We start from the raw sequence: 18,077 nt of genomic DNA on the forward strand, positions 1-18,077 counted from the left end.
AATTAAAGGCACATATCTGAGCTCATGAGCTTGGTGTTAGCATCTTTGGGAGAAGAGCTTTGCTCCCCAAAAAAGCAGCTCAGTAAGTGATTGTTTAAGCAATCTTGGCATTCTGTGTGAGTAAAACAAGAAACAAGAAAAAATGCATCAGATACAGGACAATGCATACTAACTGACTGTAATGGTGAACATGTGACTATGATAAGAGATGCTGCAAAGGTCGTGAACACTTTGGTTGCAAAATTATTTTTTCAGCATCTTTGTACCTTCAAACAGTCATTGCACAAAGCAATCAGTAAGCAATGTTTATTTAGCAGAACATCCCCAAAGATTTGTTGCTATTAGAACTTTAAGAGTAAATAATGTTGACTTTTAAGATTAAGTTTAGGTTTTAGATAGAAGCAACAGCTTAAATTAATTACAGTATCTTTTACTTAGCTAAAAATTAGATACAATTGTGATGTATTAAAAAAATGAGATATTTCAATTAAGATAACTTAGAATTTCATCTTGCGATTCTTTGAACAAAATTCTTGTAAATATAAGTGTAGATATTAATCCTACTGACTTATAAAGCTTCATGAATATTCTTGTCTTCTTTAGTATAGGAATTTTCAAAGTTTATTTTACATGATCCCTTAGATTTTATATAATCTCATCAAGAATAAAACTAAATAAGTAAATTATATAAAAGTACTTCAATTAGACAGTACTTCCTGCTAAATATTAGTACTTTATTTTACTGTGTGAAAATAACATTTATAGAAGTCTTTTTTAGTGAGTTGGATCCAGAATTCTTTCAGAAGATAATTCTTTTTATTGATTTCTCCTTCCTCTTATTCTGTAGAAGAGAGAGAAATCTCCTAAACCTATAGAGGCAATAGTACAGGGAAGGTGGTACAGACCCCTGGCTAAAGATGAATGACCAAAAATTGTCTCCTACTTTGCTCCAATGGGCTATTTCCATTGTTCCTTCAACAAAGCAAGATGCCATCTCTTCAAAATAGGGACAAGACGGATCCAACCTACTATACTGCACCATGAACAGTGTGTTTTAAGAAATATACATTTGAAATATTTCTCTTAATTTCTGTGTAAACAATTTATTCAGGACTGAAACTGACATATATGTTATTTTTAAGCACAGCTTAAATAAGAAAAATATGGATGTTTGAAGAACTTCATATAAAATGGAATTGTAAAAGTTTCTACTAATTCTTCCAGAATTTGTTATTTTCAGGACACCAGACAGATGTTTTTTAATCTGATGATAGTATTAAACATTTGTCTCCTTTTCTATATTCTTTATATTGCATCAGAAATCCTCCCTGTGGCACAAATAAAGTTTTTTTTTTAACTTTAAAATATTGTTGCCACAGGGAGGTAGAAGACCTTGATGAAAACATGGATAATTAAAAAGATCCTCCTTCATTTACCTTATGGGGGGAGAAAAACTGCTCTGGAACAGTGTTGGTATGTATATTTTTTTCCTAGTTGTCTATAACCATACATATTTAGAAAAACTATTCCCATTAATAAGAAATTCTCAGATATATTCTAAAACAAGTTTCTTTTTTTCCCCCAGACTGCTTACTACTTAAAACTATTATGGAAAGAAATCCTGTAACTACTCCAAACTTGCATTTCCTTTTTATGAATGACCTAAACATAAATTTCATTCTTCCTCTGGATTTTTCAACTTGTTAAAATTAATTGTACTTTATGTAAATTATTTTTCTGAATATTAAATTTGATTCCAAATCATAAAAGATGTTTTGTAAAATAGCAATATTGTAAGATTACAATGTTTTATCATTGATGTTTAATGACAATATTCAAAATGTTTTCCTAATATATATAAACTCAGTATGCTTTAAAATTTGTTAATAGGGAAATGATGAATCTCTCTGAAAGTATAATTTAATCTGAGTTTTAATTTTTGAGTTAGATCTGACAGGTAGCTTTAATAAGGAATTTTTATTCAGTGGCAAGGAAAAAATGATAGTGTTTTAGCAACACTGCTTTCCTTGTCTGAGCTCAGAAGCCAAGCAGGTTTTTGCCTGAGTAGTCTGGATGGAGAACCTTTGGTGAATATTAGGGCTGTAACAGACTGGGAAGTGAAAAAACTATTTTATTAGAAACCAGTGACAAACCACTTCTGTATTTTTGCTACAAAACCCCATGTGGATATGCCCATGTAGTCACTATGCTTGATTTGAAAGAGACCCATACAAAAGGTTTTGCAAAGCACTGAGCTTGAGTATGCCTCTCTTTTTTTCTATGCATTTAGCAAGAGAAAAAAAAAAGTCAAGGCTGATTTGAACTTGCTGACTCTTCCCCAACCCTCTTCTCCAAATCCTAGTTCACCCCTTTCAGCAATATCTGCAACAAGGGAGGCCATCACACCAATGCTACAATTAAGGTGTATCAAACATCTAACAAAGTAGACAAATTGTGGCATCACACAAATGTGATGTCTTTTGCTACTTTTGCCTCTTTGCAGATACCTATCTTTCCTTTTGCACAAAAGGGAATACAATGGATAAAATACTCAAGTTCACTGCTTTACATGGGCCTAAGTCACTGGTGACATGCTACCGGTTCGCACTTGGTTCGGGCGAACCGGTAGTGATAAAAACTACCGATTTAGGTGAACCAGTAGTAAAAAAAAAAAAAGCTACCGGTTCATCCAAACCAGTATTTCCGACGATCAGCTGTCCTGCACAATTTATATTCGCTAGAAAGCAGAAAATCCTGCTTTCCAGCAAATCTAAACCACGTGGCACAACTGTTCCCCCCTCACTGTTCTACATATCTTGTTAAGTTTCCTTTTTCTGCGCGAAGCGCGTTTGGTGTGAATTGTGCATGCGCGTGCATTGTGCTTTTGGTGTGCACTGCGCATGCGCATGCAGCGAACCGGTGGCAATCCACGGAGGATTTCACCACTGGCCTAAGTACTATGTTTTAAAAGTTACATGCAAAGTTATGGAGTAGCCAAGCCAATTCCAGGAAATCAATCTTTTGATTTAAGCATTTAGTAGATATTTGTACTTTGGAAGTGAAATTGTTGAAATAAAATTGCTTTGAAAAACAGCTAAATTATCTTTATAAACTAAAGCTGAAATTCAGTACTTGTGTAATTGAGAGTATAAGTCCCATTGGAGGAGATTTTCAAAAGCATTCTAATTGTGAACATCTAAATTTTTTTCTAGATCAGTTGTGTGGAACAATATGCATGTTCACAAATGATTTTAAGTCTCACTGTAGTCAGTGAGGTACCTACAAAATACACAAGTGTGGACACCTTTTGATGACTCACTGGCTACAAAGGATTCAAACTGAGTAGAAGCAGCTATCTTTCCTTCTCCGTGGATGCTTCTTTTTCAGACAATAGCCTTTTAATGTACATAATTGAATAGTTAAAAAAAAAGGTAGTAAAATTCTATGAAGAAAAACATTTGATGTAAGAGTTTTGTTAATTCTCGTAAGACTTCTGGCAGTAATATTAAGGAAAAATGCATTAAAGCAAATATATATTCATGTTTAACCATAAATTGGAAGAGTCAGCAGTAGGAAAACATGTGACTGATATGTTTGCAACCTGTGTATACTATACTGTTTACAATATCATGTTATGGGCTGTACTGCATTAGTGGCTGAATTTGAAACAGGTCCACAGTCATTCTTGAATGTAATTCCATAATATTTCACTTCATCTATCAGTTTTGTGTCATAGGTAAAAGCTACATGTAAGAAAATATGCAAATAATTTGCATGAAGTGCAGATTGTCTGCTGATGTAGACAAAAACTCGGCAGCAACTGTTGTCAACAATGGAGAGAATAAACACAAAGTGGATGAAGTATGCTTAAAAAAAGTGGAGTAGCACAACCACCTTTGAAAATTGCTTGTTGTACTTGACAGTTTGTAATACTGTATTGTAACTATGCTTCCTCCTCACGGGTACGTTACCATTGCTCACATCATGGGTTTAAGAAACATCAGTTCTTGGGGGAAAAAAGAGATTTCTTCGTCGTGGTAAGCTTGCAGAACCGTGGGACTCAACTAAGACAAAATAGTGCACGGCACTTTCACGGTCATGTAACTCTGAATTCACAGCCTGCAGCGCTTTAACAGAATTCGGACTCTTTCAGGATTCCAGAACTCCGGACAACGTGGGGTGCAAGCTTGAACAACTGCCGACGATGCGAGCCAAGTGCCGCCTTGCAAAGAGACGGGAAGGAGCAGGAGGCAACCGTGCCAAAGAAGCTGCGTCCACGCCGAAGAAAGAATGAAAAGTTGGCTCTTCGTCTGCGGCCACGTCGTCGTCCTTTCTCCATCCGTGAAGATGCGAGAAGTAAAGGAGAAGCGAGCAGCTCCGTGCTTTGCGCTCCGCCGGACCTCCTGAAATGGAAAGCTCAGCCGGGCAGCCTCGGGAGCAGGTGGATCCCTTCCCGCGGCGGTGAGCGGAGGAGGCGGAAAGGCTGGCGGGCCGTCTCCTCGCCTGCCTGACCCGCCGCGCTCGTTCCCCGCTTCTGGCTCCGGAGGGGAGGGCGCGAGCTGAGCGCCCGCCCGACACTTCCTGTCTGCGAGGCTGGCGGCGGAAGGATCGCGTGCGCCCTGCCTGAGAGGAAGCGCTTTTCCGCGGGCCCTTGCTTGCCGCTCCACGCGGGAGGGCGAGAAGCGAGCCGAGCGCTGGCTTCGGCGTGGCTGGCCGGGAGCGAGCGTGCAGAGGAAGCTCCGGCCGAGCGAGGCCCCCGGTGACTCTGGTGTGGCGGCGGAAGCGCGCGTCCGTCGTTTTAAGCGGGGCTGCGCGTCGGAGCGCGCGCGCCCGAGCGCCAGGAAGCCCCTGCGGGTCAATGCGAAGCCGCCGCCGCCGCTCGCTCCAGCGGCATAAACATGGCGACTTCCCTGCATGAGGGGCCCACGAATCAGCTCGATCTGCTCATCCGCGCCGGTAAGCGGCGACGTGATCCGGCGGGGCTCTCCGGCGGGGAGGGCGGCCTAAAAGAAAAGAAGCGGCGAAGGGTGGACCAGGCGGAGAGGGAGGTTGCGCACGCTGCTGGCGGGCTCTTCTCGGGGGCGGCACTAGCGCCCGAGTAATGGAGGGAGGACGAATCCAGGAAGTGATCACCTTGGCGTGCTGTCCGCGTTAGCAACCTGACCGCGCTGCGCCCGCAATGTGGGGCTTTGCGTCCGTGCGCGTTTGGGGCGGGCGCCGCCGCCGCCGCTTGTCGGGGCAAAGCAAGGGAGCGCGTATGGGTTGCCGCCGCTGCTGCCTTTCGAGCCTGAACCAGGAAGAGCAGCGCTTGCAATTCCGCGCCAGGATGCTCAGGAGTGGAAAGGCGCCTTCCTTGCAGCGTCTCCTGGGCGGAAGCCTCCTCTCCCCCCCCTTCCTCCCGTGTATGATTAAGAGGCGCTGCGAGCGGGCTTCGGAGACTTCGAAGTCTTCCTCTCCCCGGTCCTGCCCGCCTGCTAAACTTTTGTTTCTCACGGGGAGGATGTGGGAACCGCCTGAGGCCACGGGGTGTCAGGGGCAACAGGTGCCGGGAGTCCGGCTCTCGTGGGTGGGGGTGCGAACGGTGTGCGATTATCTTTTATTGAGGAGACCGAATCCATTCCCCCCCTTCTCCCCCCCCCAAATAGCGGAAGCGCGGAGCTCCCTCAGGAGCCCTGTACGCTGGGTGAGGGGAGGGAGAGACGGGCTCGTTGGCCAATCGTCTGCCAAGGATGTTCGAAATCTGAATGCTGAAGTCTTTGTTGGGCGGGGCTGTTCCCCTTCAGGCCAATAGGCATGGAGGAAGAATTGAGCGGCGGCTCTCTGTGCGCTGACAATGCAAGCACGGAATTGGAGGGAAGAGGAAGGATTGTAAATACGGAAGTGAGGGCGGGGCTCGTGTGAGTGAAGCGGGATAGAGGCGGAGGATTGAAGTGGCTCTCTAGCTCTCCTAATTATTCTGTGTGCAGATTAAAACGATGTAGCTCATCAACGTGTGTTGATCCATCCTTGATCAGTTTTTTAAAAATATTTTGGTTCCGTTCGGTAGAGAATAAACTTTAATGGTGGTTATTCCATTCCTTTCTGACTCCTTTTCAATTTTTGAAGTTAGGTTTTTTGATTGTATCCCCATGCATATGAATTAACGCATTCTTTTCTTGCCTGTTTTTTTTTTGTGTGTGAGTTGGTTGATTGTAGGCTTCTACAGGGCAAAATATTCCTGATGAATCCTCTTAAGCTCAAAAATGATTGTACTGCTTTTAAAAGACAAGTGCAAAAGGAATATTGTAATTAGGTATTTTTTTTTTGTCTAGGGCTTGTACATGAATGCCTCCTGCCAAGAACAAAATAAGAGCGCATGGCTTTTAGGAATGGTGTATAATGCCAATCCCCTCTTCATAAAAAAATTCTGCATAGCAAAACCGCATCTTGCAATAGAGATTGGTATTAAATACCTGTTATTTCACTTTGTTTGAGTTCCTAAGGATGGTTTAATTCATTGGCTGATTTATTGCAATATTATTAAACTTTATAAATACTTGAATTACTAGAGAGAAAATATATATTGAAACATACAGTTAAGAGCTAGAGGGCAAAGAGAGCCAGTGTAGTACAGTAGTTAAGGTATTAAACTAAGCTCAAGTCCATCCTAAGCCATGGAAGTTCATTGGTTGACTTTGGCTTACTCATTCTCTCTCAGTTTGGAGTTGTTTTGGATGGATGAAGTGAAAGGAGATTCCTGCCTTGGCTATCTCAAGTAATGGATAAAAGGCAGCATCTAAATCTTAGAAGCAGGGTGGATTTGATTTAAATCGACTCGATTTAAATCATGATTTAAATCACTAGTAAAAAGACTTGATTTAAATCAACTCGATTTAAATCATAATTTTTAAAGAGCAACTGTCATCTCTGCTACTTCTTTGACCTGCTGTTGACTCACCGATAGTCCCAGTGTTGCAGAATATACAGCCTTGTGCTTCATAACTAAGCTCCATTTCATGCTGAATAAACTAAATTATTTATGTATCTTAAATAGAAAACTATCTTATGATAGATTTTTACCCCCAAAGTTTTTTATTAAAATAAATTCAATAAAAATCAAAAAAATCTGATTTAAATAAAAAAATCCGATTTAAATAAAAAAAATCCGATTTAAATAAAAAAATCCAATTTTTTTAAAAAAATCATTGATTTTTATCCACCCTGCTTAGAAGAGAAACTTTGCAGAAGTGGTTGCCCATAATATAAGTATTTTCCATGTGCAGTTAAAGAGAAAATGATAGAAACGTATCCAAAACCAAGTTGGTAGTAAAAAGACTATGGTTTTTTATTGAGTGGATATAAGCAGTAGGTGGAAAAAGGAACAAAAAAGAAGAATAAGAAAAAAAAAAGAGAAGGAAGAGACCCTGGGTGAAATATAACATAAAAAAACCAGGAAAACTGAATGGTTTGGGAGAGACGTAGACTGGCTACAAAATGATGATGTCAGTAACAGGTAAAATTGTTCTGTAAAACTGAATTTTAACACCAATTTCAAATGCTATTCATTTGAATGCTTATACTGGGGTAATTATTTCAGTGTATATAATGCTCCATTTTTAACGCCTTTAGTTTATTAATCATGAATAAGAAAACACAGATTAAAATATGAATTTAATTGAATTCATATTTTCTTGCTCATTCCTAGGATTTTAAAGCTGTGGTTATAATTATTTTAGAAGAGTTATTTCCCATTTAAAATGGGTATGTGCACTGAAGTGAATTTCTGTGCTTCCATGACAAGCAACTAATGTTATATTAACCTGTTTTTATTTTTGTTTAATTTTCATAACTGCTTTTCCTATATGTTGCAAATGGAGCAATGAATGCAAACATCCAGTTCCAATTATGCAAAACAGCTAGTGAATTAGACATAACTGCATGCCACTGGTCTTTAGAAAACTTATGGTGCGGAAGATACAGTCAAGATGCTTGGGAAGAGGGTCTTGTACTAGTATGACATTTAATATATTTTAGGACTGGAGTTCGAACTTCTGTTGTCTTTTTCGGTACAAATTCTAGAATTTAGGATTAGTACCTACTAATCCTAGTACCTACTTCTGATCCTAGTATTTCAGTTTTTTTGCATTGATACATTTATTTAACATTTTTAACCTTACCCAATTCATAGACCTGGAATAATGTCCAAAAGAGTAAAAACAGAATAAAAACAGAAAGACAATATAATTAATAGAAATCCTTGAAATCCTTAAAACACAATAGAATTGTGTTATTTTAACAGTTTTATAGAATTCATTAAATTAAACCTCCATAGGAAAGAATTTGCAAAATACAGGTGTTTATGTCAGAGAGCCTGCCCCCCTAGTCCATCTTTCCCTCACCATAAGTATGGATTTCTATATTTTTTTCCTGTTTATGTTTTCAGGAACTATAGTTCCTTTTGTATTCTTTCCCCTGCAAAACCCCTCTTTTCTGAGCATTTAAGAAATACAGAAAATGCATTACAGAAAATAGCATTTAGTACACACATAAATTACAAATGTTGCCTTAATTAAAAGTTTATAATACTGTAAGGCAGGGTCCCCCAACCGCCAGGTACTGGTCCATGGCCCATTGGAAACTGATCTGTTCAAGCAGTAGGTGACCACCCAAAGCTTTATTTGTGCGTGCGCGGAATTAGGTTGCACATGCAAAAGCATCTCCTCCTCCCTGCCACCACTGCTGCTGTCCATGGAGCCAAAAAGATTGGGGACCGCTGCTGCAAGGTATTTCATATCCATTTTCCAGCAAAATATATCTATTAAACTTTAAAGATAGCTGGATAACATAATCGAGTCATTAAAAGAAGGAAAAAGTGAGAGACTGTGAGTGAAAAACAATACATTAAGACCATGCCTCACTTAGTGATTGCCTCATTTAGCAACTATTTACAGTCATGGCAGCGTTAACTTTATGATCAGTCCTCACATTTACAACTTTCCTAGGTCTGTAAAGCAAAGAAAAATACAAGTAAAATCATGTTTCACTACTTTGCTTAATGACCAAGTTGCCAGTCACAATTTGGTCACTAAACAAGGCTATGTTTAATGTGAATTGTACATAGATTATATGTCAAAATATAAACTCTAAAGTCCTAATTTTGGATGTAGTACAATTCCATGTATTGTAGTCTAGACAGGATTTTTAGATAGATTTGAATTCTACATCAGATTTACTTTATCTAGACGTTGAAGCAAATTCCCACAATTTGATTAGCACATAAATGCTTTAAGCTGTTTACCAGCGCCAATTCAACATACTTTGAATGTATGAATTATTGGTGAAATTTAATATAAATTATTCGGGATTAAAACTTCCAAAGTTTGTTCCATTCTGTGGTATATTATTTACAATACTGTTCAACTTTATAATATTGCTGTCATATCTGGACAAAGGATCAAATCTATATTTCTGCCATTTTTTGGAAAAACTCCCTTTAGCAATCAAGAGTCAAGTGACATATCACTGATAAAACATACCAGTTCCCTCTGAATATACATAATACTTGAGGTAAATTTAATATTCAGTTGTGCTAACAAATGTTCAGTATTATGTGGTATAAGATTTTCAATTTTGGTCAGACCTTTTGCTTTGTTATTGAGTGTTTGTTTCAACAAACATTCCTAATGACAGCATTAAGAAATTTGCTCAAGGAGGCTCAGAGCAACTTGATTAGATTCCATGATTCTATTGTTAATACGACAAAGTTTAGATCTCTTAATCCACAATACTCGTTTACTCTTAATTGGTTCCTCTAGTTTCAAATAAATAGTACAGCAACAATAGAATTATGAAACAAAGAGGAATATTGGGGAAAAAATTAAATTGGTTATTTTTGGATTCATGTGTAGTTGTACGAGTATTGTATTATATCATATAGCAATGGAGATAACAGTATCAAAGTTTTAAAAACATCTTTTAGGGGCTTGCCTGTAATTAATCAAACAAATTGTGCTTTCTTGTTCCCCTTATTCAAATATACAGGGAAACCTCACAGTAGTATGCAGTGATTAAAACATACATGTTTTAATATGGTATCATTCATAGGATGCATATGGATACCAATTTAAATATATGATTTAAAAATTGTCCTGTATCTTTGAATTTAATTATTGTGGTAATAGAATAATATCTTCTGAAAAATTGAGACATTATACAAATTATATTGATATCGATGTTTAGATATTTTTATTGGAAAATGCATTCTTTGAACTTTTTCTTGTTTGTAAACTGCATCTACAATACTCTTGTTACTAATTATACTGCAATTAATATTTAGGCTATTATAATTAACATTTCTGGTGAAGTATCTATTAATCTGAGATTAAAATCTAAAGTAGTAGCTAAAAGCTGCCCTACACTTTGGTAGTTTATTTTTCAGATACCATCTGTCTTAAATGTGTAGCCTAAAGCAAGCTGTCTTTTAGCTTTGATCCGTTCTGGTAAATTGAGGGATAACAGTGGGATAACAAGACTCTACAAGTCTTGATTAAATAATTGAAATTTATATATAATTCTAAGCTGCATTATTGCATATTTAATATATATCATTACAGTTACTTGATATTTCATTTAATATTATTAGTATGCCTTGTTATTGGTAAGAATACAGTATCAATTAACAGGGAGTTTGATAACACCTGTCTGTTTATTTTGTTCAAGCGTACATTAGAAGAGAACACACACACTGGTTCCAAATCAAATAATTTAATTTACTTCAAATTGAAAGTAGTGATTCTTCCATAAGTCTAAGCGTTCACCTTAATTTTTTGTGGGATCACAGAATGGTTAGTTAATTTATATACCCTGTGTCCCCAAAAATAAGACATCCTCTGATAATAAGCCCAAGCGGGCTTTTGAGCACATGGCAATAAGGCCAAGTGCTTATTTCAGGGTTCAAAAAAATATAAGACAGGGTCTTATTTTTTGGGAAACACTCTATCTTATTTAGAAACTGCTCATCCGCCTTGTAAGACTGGAGGCGAGGCAACACAATTTAATATGGATTAATCAGTTCCAGAGGGTAGGCACCCTGACAGTAGAGATTCTCTTCTTGAGTAAATGACAATTTTCAGCAAACATGTTATAAAATGCAATCGTGTGATTCTGGGATGCTGCCAACAGGTGTAAATGTGGACCAGTTGCCGAAAGCCTGATATGTAATCATGGGGGATCCTGGCCATTGGAATTTCAGAACTGGGTTGTAAGTACCTCTGAGATGGTCCCTTGTAACTGAATGGTCTCTGTTAGTGATCATTTTAAGTTCAGGACTATCTGTAAAATGGGAAGATTTAGTTAATTATAGTTTCTCATTACATCCAAATCAAAAGCTTCCAAATAGCTTCCAAATAAATCAAATATGGATTGTGCTAAATGCTAATTAGTTTATTTTATTGTGGCTTAGAATGCATTGTAAATACAATCACTATAGTTATATTTAGTAAATATGGTTAAATTGAACCTGGCAGATCAATGGTTCAACTCATTCTCCATCTTTCCTAATTCTGGTTCTCTGTGGTGAGTAAACAAGGAAGATCTGAACATGTGTGATTAATCCATGGCAATCATTTAGCTCTCGTTTTGAGGAATAAAAACAAAATCTACATTTTTCTGCTTGTTAGGCATTAAAATAAATATTTCTGTGGTAAAATGATAATATATTTGTGCTTTAGGGTTTTTTAAAATTGACTTCCTAATTCTTATAAGTTCTTTTTCATAAATTTTGCCATTCATTCATGTGAGATTTGGCCAACAAGTTTGTACAGATTTCTTTATGTAGAATTTAGTTGCATTGGCACATTATTAGAATTTGGAGAGTAGTCTTGGCCTAGTGTAACATTTTCAAAAAGCTTTTATAAATATTGGTAAAACTGTCTAGAATGATAAAGACCTTCCCAAATGCAAAGTAGTAGGCTTTGGAAGAGTATATTAAGAACTTTTTCTTGAAAGTATTATACTTTTTTCCTAATAATTAATTCTAAATTGATTCTCCTTTTGGATAAGGATGATGGCTATTCATTTCCCTATAGGCTCTTTTATATTTGATGAGTAATATTATTTATAGTTAGCTAACAGAAAGCTCTACTTTCTTAATTTTATCAGATGCATGCTGTTTGTATGATTATTGAATTATTTCTAGCTGCTATTTAGAGATAAACCTCTTGAAACAGTATCTAATAATCATAATGCATGCTAAAAGCCATCTTATTCTAAATAGTTGAAAAGAATGGCAGCTTTGCATGCATATAGGTCTGTCCTTTTCCATTTTTCATAACGGTTATTTGCCTTCATCTCCACTAGTTGGAGAGTTGGTTTTGAAACCTTGCTCTTGGGTAATGATAATGACTGATACCATAAACTGTTTTAGAAAAATGGGGGTTGTTTATTTAAATATTCTTCCATGATTCTTTCTGAGGCAGCTTTGTTACATGATTTGGATCTGAACAGATCATGAGTAAAGGTTTTTTTCTTGTCTAATATTCCATTTAGAATTCTGAAGTTAACAGAATAGTTAACAGTTTTAATAACGAGGCACCAGTTGAATCCTCATTAGTTTCCCCAGCACTGCTGATAAATGATCCAGCTTATTCTAAAGATATCTTTAGATGTTGACAGCTCAGCTGGAAGGATTTAGCTTTGAATAGATTTCCATAAATGGAAAGAGCAAGTGGAGAGAGAAAGAGAATGTGAATGTGTTTGTGTACACCTTCTTGTGTATAGATAATATGCAGCAGGTGTTACTATTTGCTGCTGATTTTAACAGTTTACATTGATATAAGACCAAAATTTTTTATGTGTTTTTTATGTATTGGTTGTTCAATATCAAATATTTTATAAAGTAAGGTGTTTTTAGTGATACTGGACCTTAAATATTAGCCATTAACTATTTCCCCTTTTTAAGTAAGCAAACAAAATATAGTATAAACAATATACTGAGGCAAATGTTAATTTAGTGGAAAAAAGGTCTTGCTTTAGTGAAAAATCAGTTTTAAAATAATAATTGAAGGTATGTTACAAATTTTTCTTGAGATGATTTTAAGGATTTAAAGATATAAGACTAATACAAACTATGTGAATATATAAAGAAAAAGAAATACAAAAAGATTGAAAAAGAAAGTAAAATGTAAGAAACAAAGATTTTAAAAAGATAACTTTCCCTTCTCTCCAGATGAGAATATATAATTTCAATAACTTAACATCTTCTCTAATATTTCAATCGGGTGAAATCCAGCAGGTTCTGATAGGTTTTGGAGAACCGGTAGCAGAAATTTTGAGCAGTTTGGAGAACCGGCAAATACCACCTCTGGCTGGCCCCAGAGTGGGGTGGGAATGGAGATTTTGCAATATCCTTCCCCCAGGAGTGGGGAGGGAATGGGGATTTTGTAATATCCTTTCCCTGGAGTGGGGTGGGAATGGGGATTTTGCAATATCCTTTCCTGGAGTGGGGTGGGAATGGGGATTTTGCAGTATCCTTCCCCTGCCACGCCCACCAACCCACGCCCACAGAACCGGTAGTAAAAAAAATTGAATTTCACCACTGATTTCAATAGATACCTTATGCTATCTTATCCCTTATTAATAATATAAGGTAGTCCTTGACTTATAACAGTGCATTTAGTGACTTTTCAAAGTTACACCAGCACTGAAAAAAGTGGCTTATGACTGTTTTTCACACTTAAAATGATTGCAGCATCCCCATGGTCACATGATCAAAATTCAGATGCTTGGAAACTGGTTCATATTCATATTTATGACAGTTTCGTGTTCTGTGGGAAGAAAAGTCACAAAATGGGGCAAAATTAACAAAATGTTTCACTTAGCAACATAAATTTTGGGCTCAATTGTCGTAAGTTGAGAGCTACTTGTAATAAAAACTGGTAATTTAGTTATAAATGGCAAAAATCTCCTAAGAACTACCAGAAATTGTAACATACAACATTTTAACCATAATCTAGTAAGTCCATTTTGTATTCCAATTTATCACTTTTCTCTAAAAAACAAAAGAAATCTCTTTTTATAGATTTTTTAAATCTTGTCATTCAGTGCTTATTAAAAAGAAATTCCATTAATATCTACCAGAAATCACAATATATTAACCCTGATCAAATGTCCACTTTAAATTCCTTTTGTTTAATTTTTAAAAATCTTTAAACCCATCAAATAATGTTCTACAAGCTGATTTCTTTCTTTGTCCCTTTCAGGAGCAACTTATTAGTTTAATATGTCCCTTTTTGTAAATCCAACAGAAGACTTTCAGATCACTCTTTTGATTTATTGTTTGTAGGTCCCTTTTAATTATTAAGACATCAGGTGGTTTTATTTGTAAATACATTGCAGTATCTTTTTCCATATCATTCTTGTATTCTGATACTTTTAAACCCATTTTCAGGTCCACAACATCTTTCCCCATATCACCTTTGTAATCTGGCATTAAAAAAAATAAATTAAAAAATCCACATTAAAATCTGCATCAGTTTCTGTTTTATCCAGTAAGATGTGTTGTTCTTCTATATCAGTGGTTCTCAACCTTCCTAATGCCACGACTCTTTAATACGGTTTCTCATGTTGTGGTGACCCCCAACCAGGGGTAGGTTCTAAATTTTTTTACTACCGGTTCTGTGGGTGTGGCTTATTTTGTGGGCGTGGCTTGGAGGTCATGTGACTGAGTGGACGCGGCTAACTAGTCATGTGACCGGGTGGCCGTGGCTATGTGTATAGGGACTACTCAGAGGGCTGAAAAAAGTCATTTCTGACAGGTCCTCGCATTTTTGACTGGTCCTCACACTTATGACCATCCTCACATTTATGCCTGTGCAGCATTCTTAACAACCATGTCACTCATTTCACTACTGCTTCTCTTCAACATGGTATAAGATAGGGCAAAAAACGTAAAATGTGAGGACAGTCGTAAGTTCGAGTACTGGTCAAAAGTGCGAGGACCAGTCAAAAATAACTTTTTCAGCCCTCTGAGTAGTCCATATGCATAAAAGGATACAGCAATAGAGAGGGATGAAGGAAGGGAAGGGAAATTAGAGTAGGAGTGAAGGTAAGAGAGGGAGGAAGAGAGGAGGAGAAGGAGAAAGAAAGGAAGTAGGGAGAAGAAGAAGGGGGGGAAGAGAAAGTAAGTAAGAAAGAAAAGAGAGAGGTGGTAGGTTTGAGGAGAAAGATTGCTGTACAATAAAAAAGATGAAAGGGAAGAAAGCCAACCCCAAACAAATATAAAGATATTAAGATAAACTTTAAAGAAGTTAAAGAACTGTTAAACTTTAAAGAATAAAAGAGAACAAATAGCAATAAATAGCAATAATTAGAAACACACATACAAACATACAACGTATTTTCTTTAAACAGAGTATTTGGCCGGTTCACAAATTTAAACAGTTGTAGGAGGTTAGCACCCACCCCTTTCCTAGAAGAATGAAATATTTTGGGAAATATTAAAAAGGCAGAATATTATATTTTCCTGTATGAGAAATGGAGAAGCATATTTTACAGACAAAGCAACTCCCACCTTCCTGCCCCCCACCCTTTGTTAATGGGCCAGAGGCAGAAAGTCAATCCTTTGTCAAAGGACATTTGCAACACAATAGCAACAGAAACTAACACAATGGGCCCCATCAAGCCATGTGATCCTGTCCACCATTAAACCATCTTTCCAAGCAGTCTCCATGTTTCCAGTGTCTTTTTCCCCACTTGGAGCAGAACCCAGAAGGATATTTCTTCCAACACAGTATTTAGTCATTTCAATTAAATTTACAATTTTTATATTTCCTTTTTACCATATTTATTCCTCATCTATTTTTTTAAAAAACCAATATTACCCTTCATCCTCATCTCTATAATCTTAATCAAATTCAATTTTTCCCTTCTATTCTATATTATACCCCTTCCCATTGTCATCTATTTTTATATCCATCCTCACATTGGTTAATTATGTAATACAGTTGTTTAATACAAATTCAACATTTTAATATAAATCAATTAGTTATATAACTACCTTTTTTGTATATTAATCAATATGAACATGAATATTCCAATTATTTCCATGCAATCCAATTTCTTACAAATCAATTAATTATATTTACCAATAATAATAAACCAAATAATTTCCCCCATATATTCCTCCAAACCACAACTTAACCATTTCTGCTTTCAACACAATATGCAATTAATAGTATCTCAATTATTACAATTCCCTAGTTAAATAGAGCTTTTTTTCTTCTGTGTTTTAAAATCTTGAACCTCCTCTTGCCCTAAATTTCCCATTGTTTGCAGTTTGCACCTACCTTTTTTGGTGAGGAAAAAGAAAAAGAAATCTCTCTGCCTCATTTTGTCACGTTGCAGCCAAGACCCTGCTTACTTTCAATTTTGCTTTTTCAGCATAGCTAGGGGGAAAAAAATCTGCTCCAGGAATTTACCTCTTTGCAGCTAGCTAGCAACAGAGCCCTCCGCAAAACAGCTGAGAGTAGGGCGGCTCTTTGAAGCCCCGCGGCAAGAATTCAAAGTTTTTTTCCCCTCTAGCCATTAGCTGGGACTCTGGAGGCAGCAATAGATTGGGAGTGGGCGGGGTAAGCGAACGGCGACCGGGCGATCCAGCAGAGGCAGAGGGTGAGGGTGAGTGAAGGCATGGGGGGGGTGAGAGAGGGCTTTGGCGACCCCCGTGAAATGGCCGTTCGACCCCCCCAAAGGGGTCGCGACCCCCAGGTTGAGAACCGCTGCTCTACTAGTTGGGTTTCCTCATCGCCATTCGATAGACTGAGTGCCAATCAAATTTCTTCCTCCACAGCTTGGTTCCGCCCCCTTCCATCTGCGCATGCTCTAGTCTTTTCACTCAGTCGCTGGTGATTAGACCTGAGTGCTGTTATCTCTTGGCTAAAATTAGCGACTATTTATCTAAAAACTGTTAAATTGTAAAGAGTTATAGCTGAGGGCTAAAAAGAAGAAGAAGGTTCTTCACAAGGAAAAATAAGCAGCTTCTTAAAGTAGTTAAGAGAGAACATCCTGGGCCCTTCAAAGGTGCTGAATCCTGCCTTAGGCAAGATGGCCAACTCCCAGAACTCTCAAATCTTCTGGAAATATTTATTTTATGTTCTCTTTGCAAGGAGATTTTGTGTGGAGCAAACTGGTGGTTGATCCCTATTCTTTCCTTCACCTGGAGAGGAGTTCCAATACATTCACTAATTCCTCTTTTCGTTGCAGTTGTCGGCTTTGCATTGATTTTCCCAGAAGTTGCCATGTTAAAGTTTCTGAATAAAAATCAGGGTACAACTTTACATTTAAATGAACAAAATTGCAGTTTGGATTTGGATTTTAAGGAATGGTGTGAGTTGAATAAATCTAGTGTGTATGTGGAGAAAATAAAAGATGAAAGAGGGCAGGAGATTCTTCCCCCAATAAAAGAAAAAATGCTGCATTGATTATTCCCATCTCTACATTTGTACAGATAATTTAAAGTCAACATCTTTGCTTTTTATGCCCTTGAAATTAAATTAGTCCTCACATTTTTATAAACAGAAATTAAACTGGCTAGTGAATTAATATAGAAAAAAACTTTAATACAGAATAGGTTACTTGTCATAATCTAAATTTTAATCAGATTACTACAATTGATATACTTGGTATTAGGCATTTAGGACCTTAATCTTTGATTTATTTGCTTAGGAGTGTGAACAGTAAAGATAAGGATCAAGGATGTGCTTAAGTTAGTTCTTTTGAAATAATGATTAAACATAATGATGTAAATAGGCAATTAGAATTCTAAAATTTCTTATAGATTACCTTTTAAATGCAAATATGCATGTCTCTTAGGGGATCGATTGAACAGTCCTATTTTTTTAAATTTGACATCACTAATCTTATGATTTAGTACTCCACAATGTATGTTACACTACTGGCACATCTTTGTGGACTACTTCTATAAATATATATTCTTGTGGATTGAATGTTGGATATAAGAGTTGACTGCAAAAGTCTAGACACCCCAGTTAAAGTATATGTTTGTAACATGCATAAATTATGTCAGTTCTGCTTTTTAGGAATTC

At 37.0% G+C, this 18,077-nt stretch overlaps 1 protein-coding gene and 1 long non-coding RNA gene across 12 annotated transcripts in view; both read left to right on the forward strand.

The window, feature by feature from the left end:
* Positions 1–18,077, forward strand: part of ELF2 (E74 like ETS transcription factor 2) — a 51,886-nt gene that overhangs the window by 22,582 nt on the left and 11,227 nt on the right. The window contains exon 1 of one of the 11 annotated variants that reach the window (XM_034401292.3): positions 4,153–4,956. The exons of 9 other annotated variants lie outside the window; for them this stretch is intronic. In XM_034401292.3, the coding sequence (XP_034257183.1) occupies positions 4,899–4,956 (58 nt within the window). In that variant the 5' untranslated portion in view covers positions 4,153–4,898. Of the gene's footprint in view, positions 1–4,152; positions 4,957–18,077 lie in introns of those variants that run through there. One more of the 11 variants, XM_060686842.2, reaches the window with a different exon arrangement.
* LOC148112584 (uncharacterized) lies at positions 1,370–1,769 on the forward strand. The gene is made up of 2 exons (XR_015729081.1): positions 1,370–1,473; positions 1,586–1,769. It is a non-coding gene; the product is annotated as an uncharacterized LOC148112584 (long non-coding RNA).

Source organism: Pantherophis guttatus, chromosome 8 (assembly GCF_059756535.1).
Source record: "Pantherophis guttatus breed Tessera chromosome 8, ASM5975653v1, whole genome shotgun sequence".
Lineage (NCBI taxonomy): Eukaryota > Metazoa > Chordata > Lepidosauria > Squamata > Colubridae > Pantherophis > Pantherophis guttatus.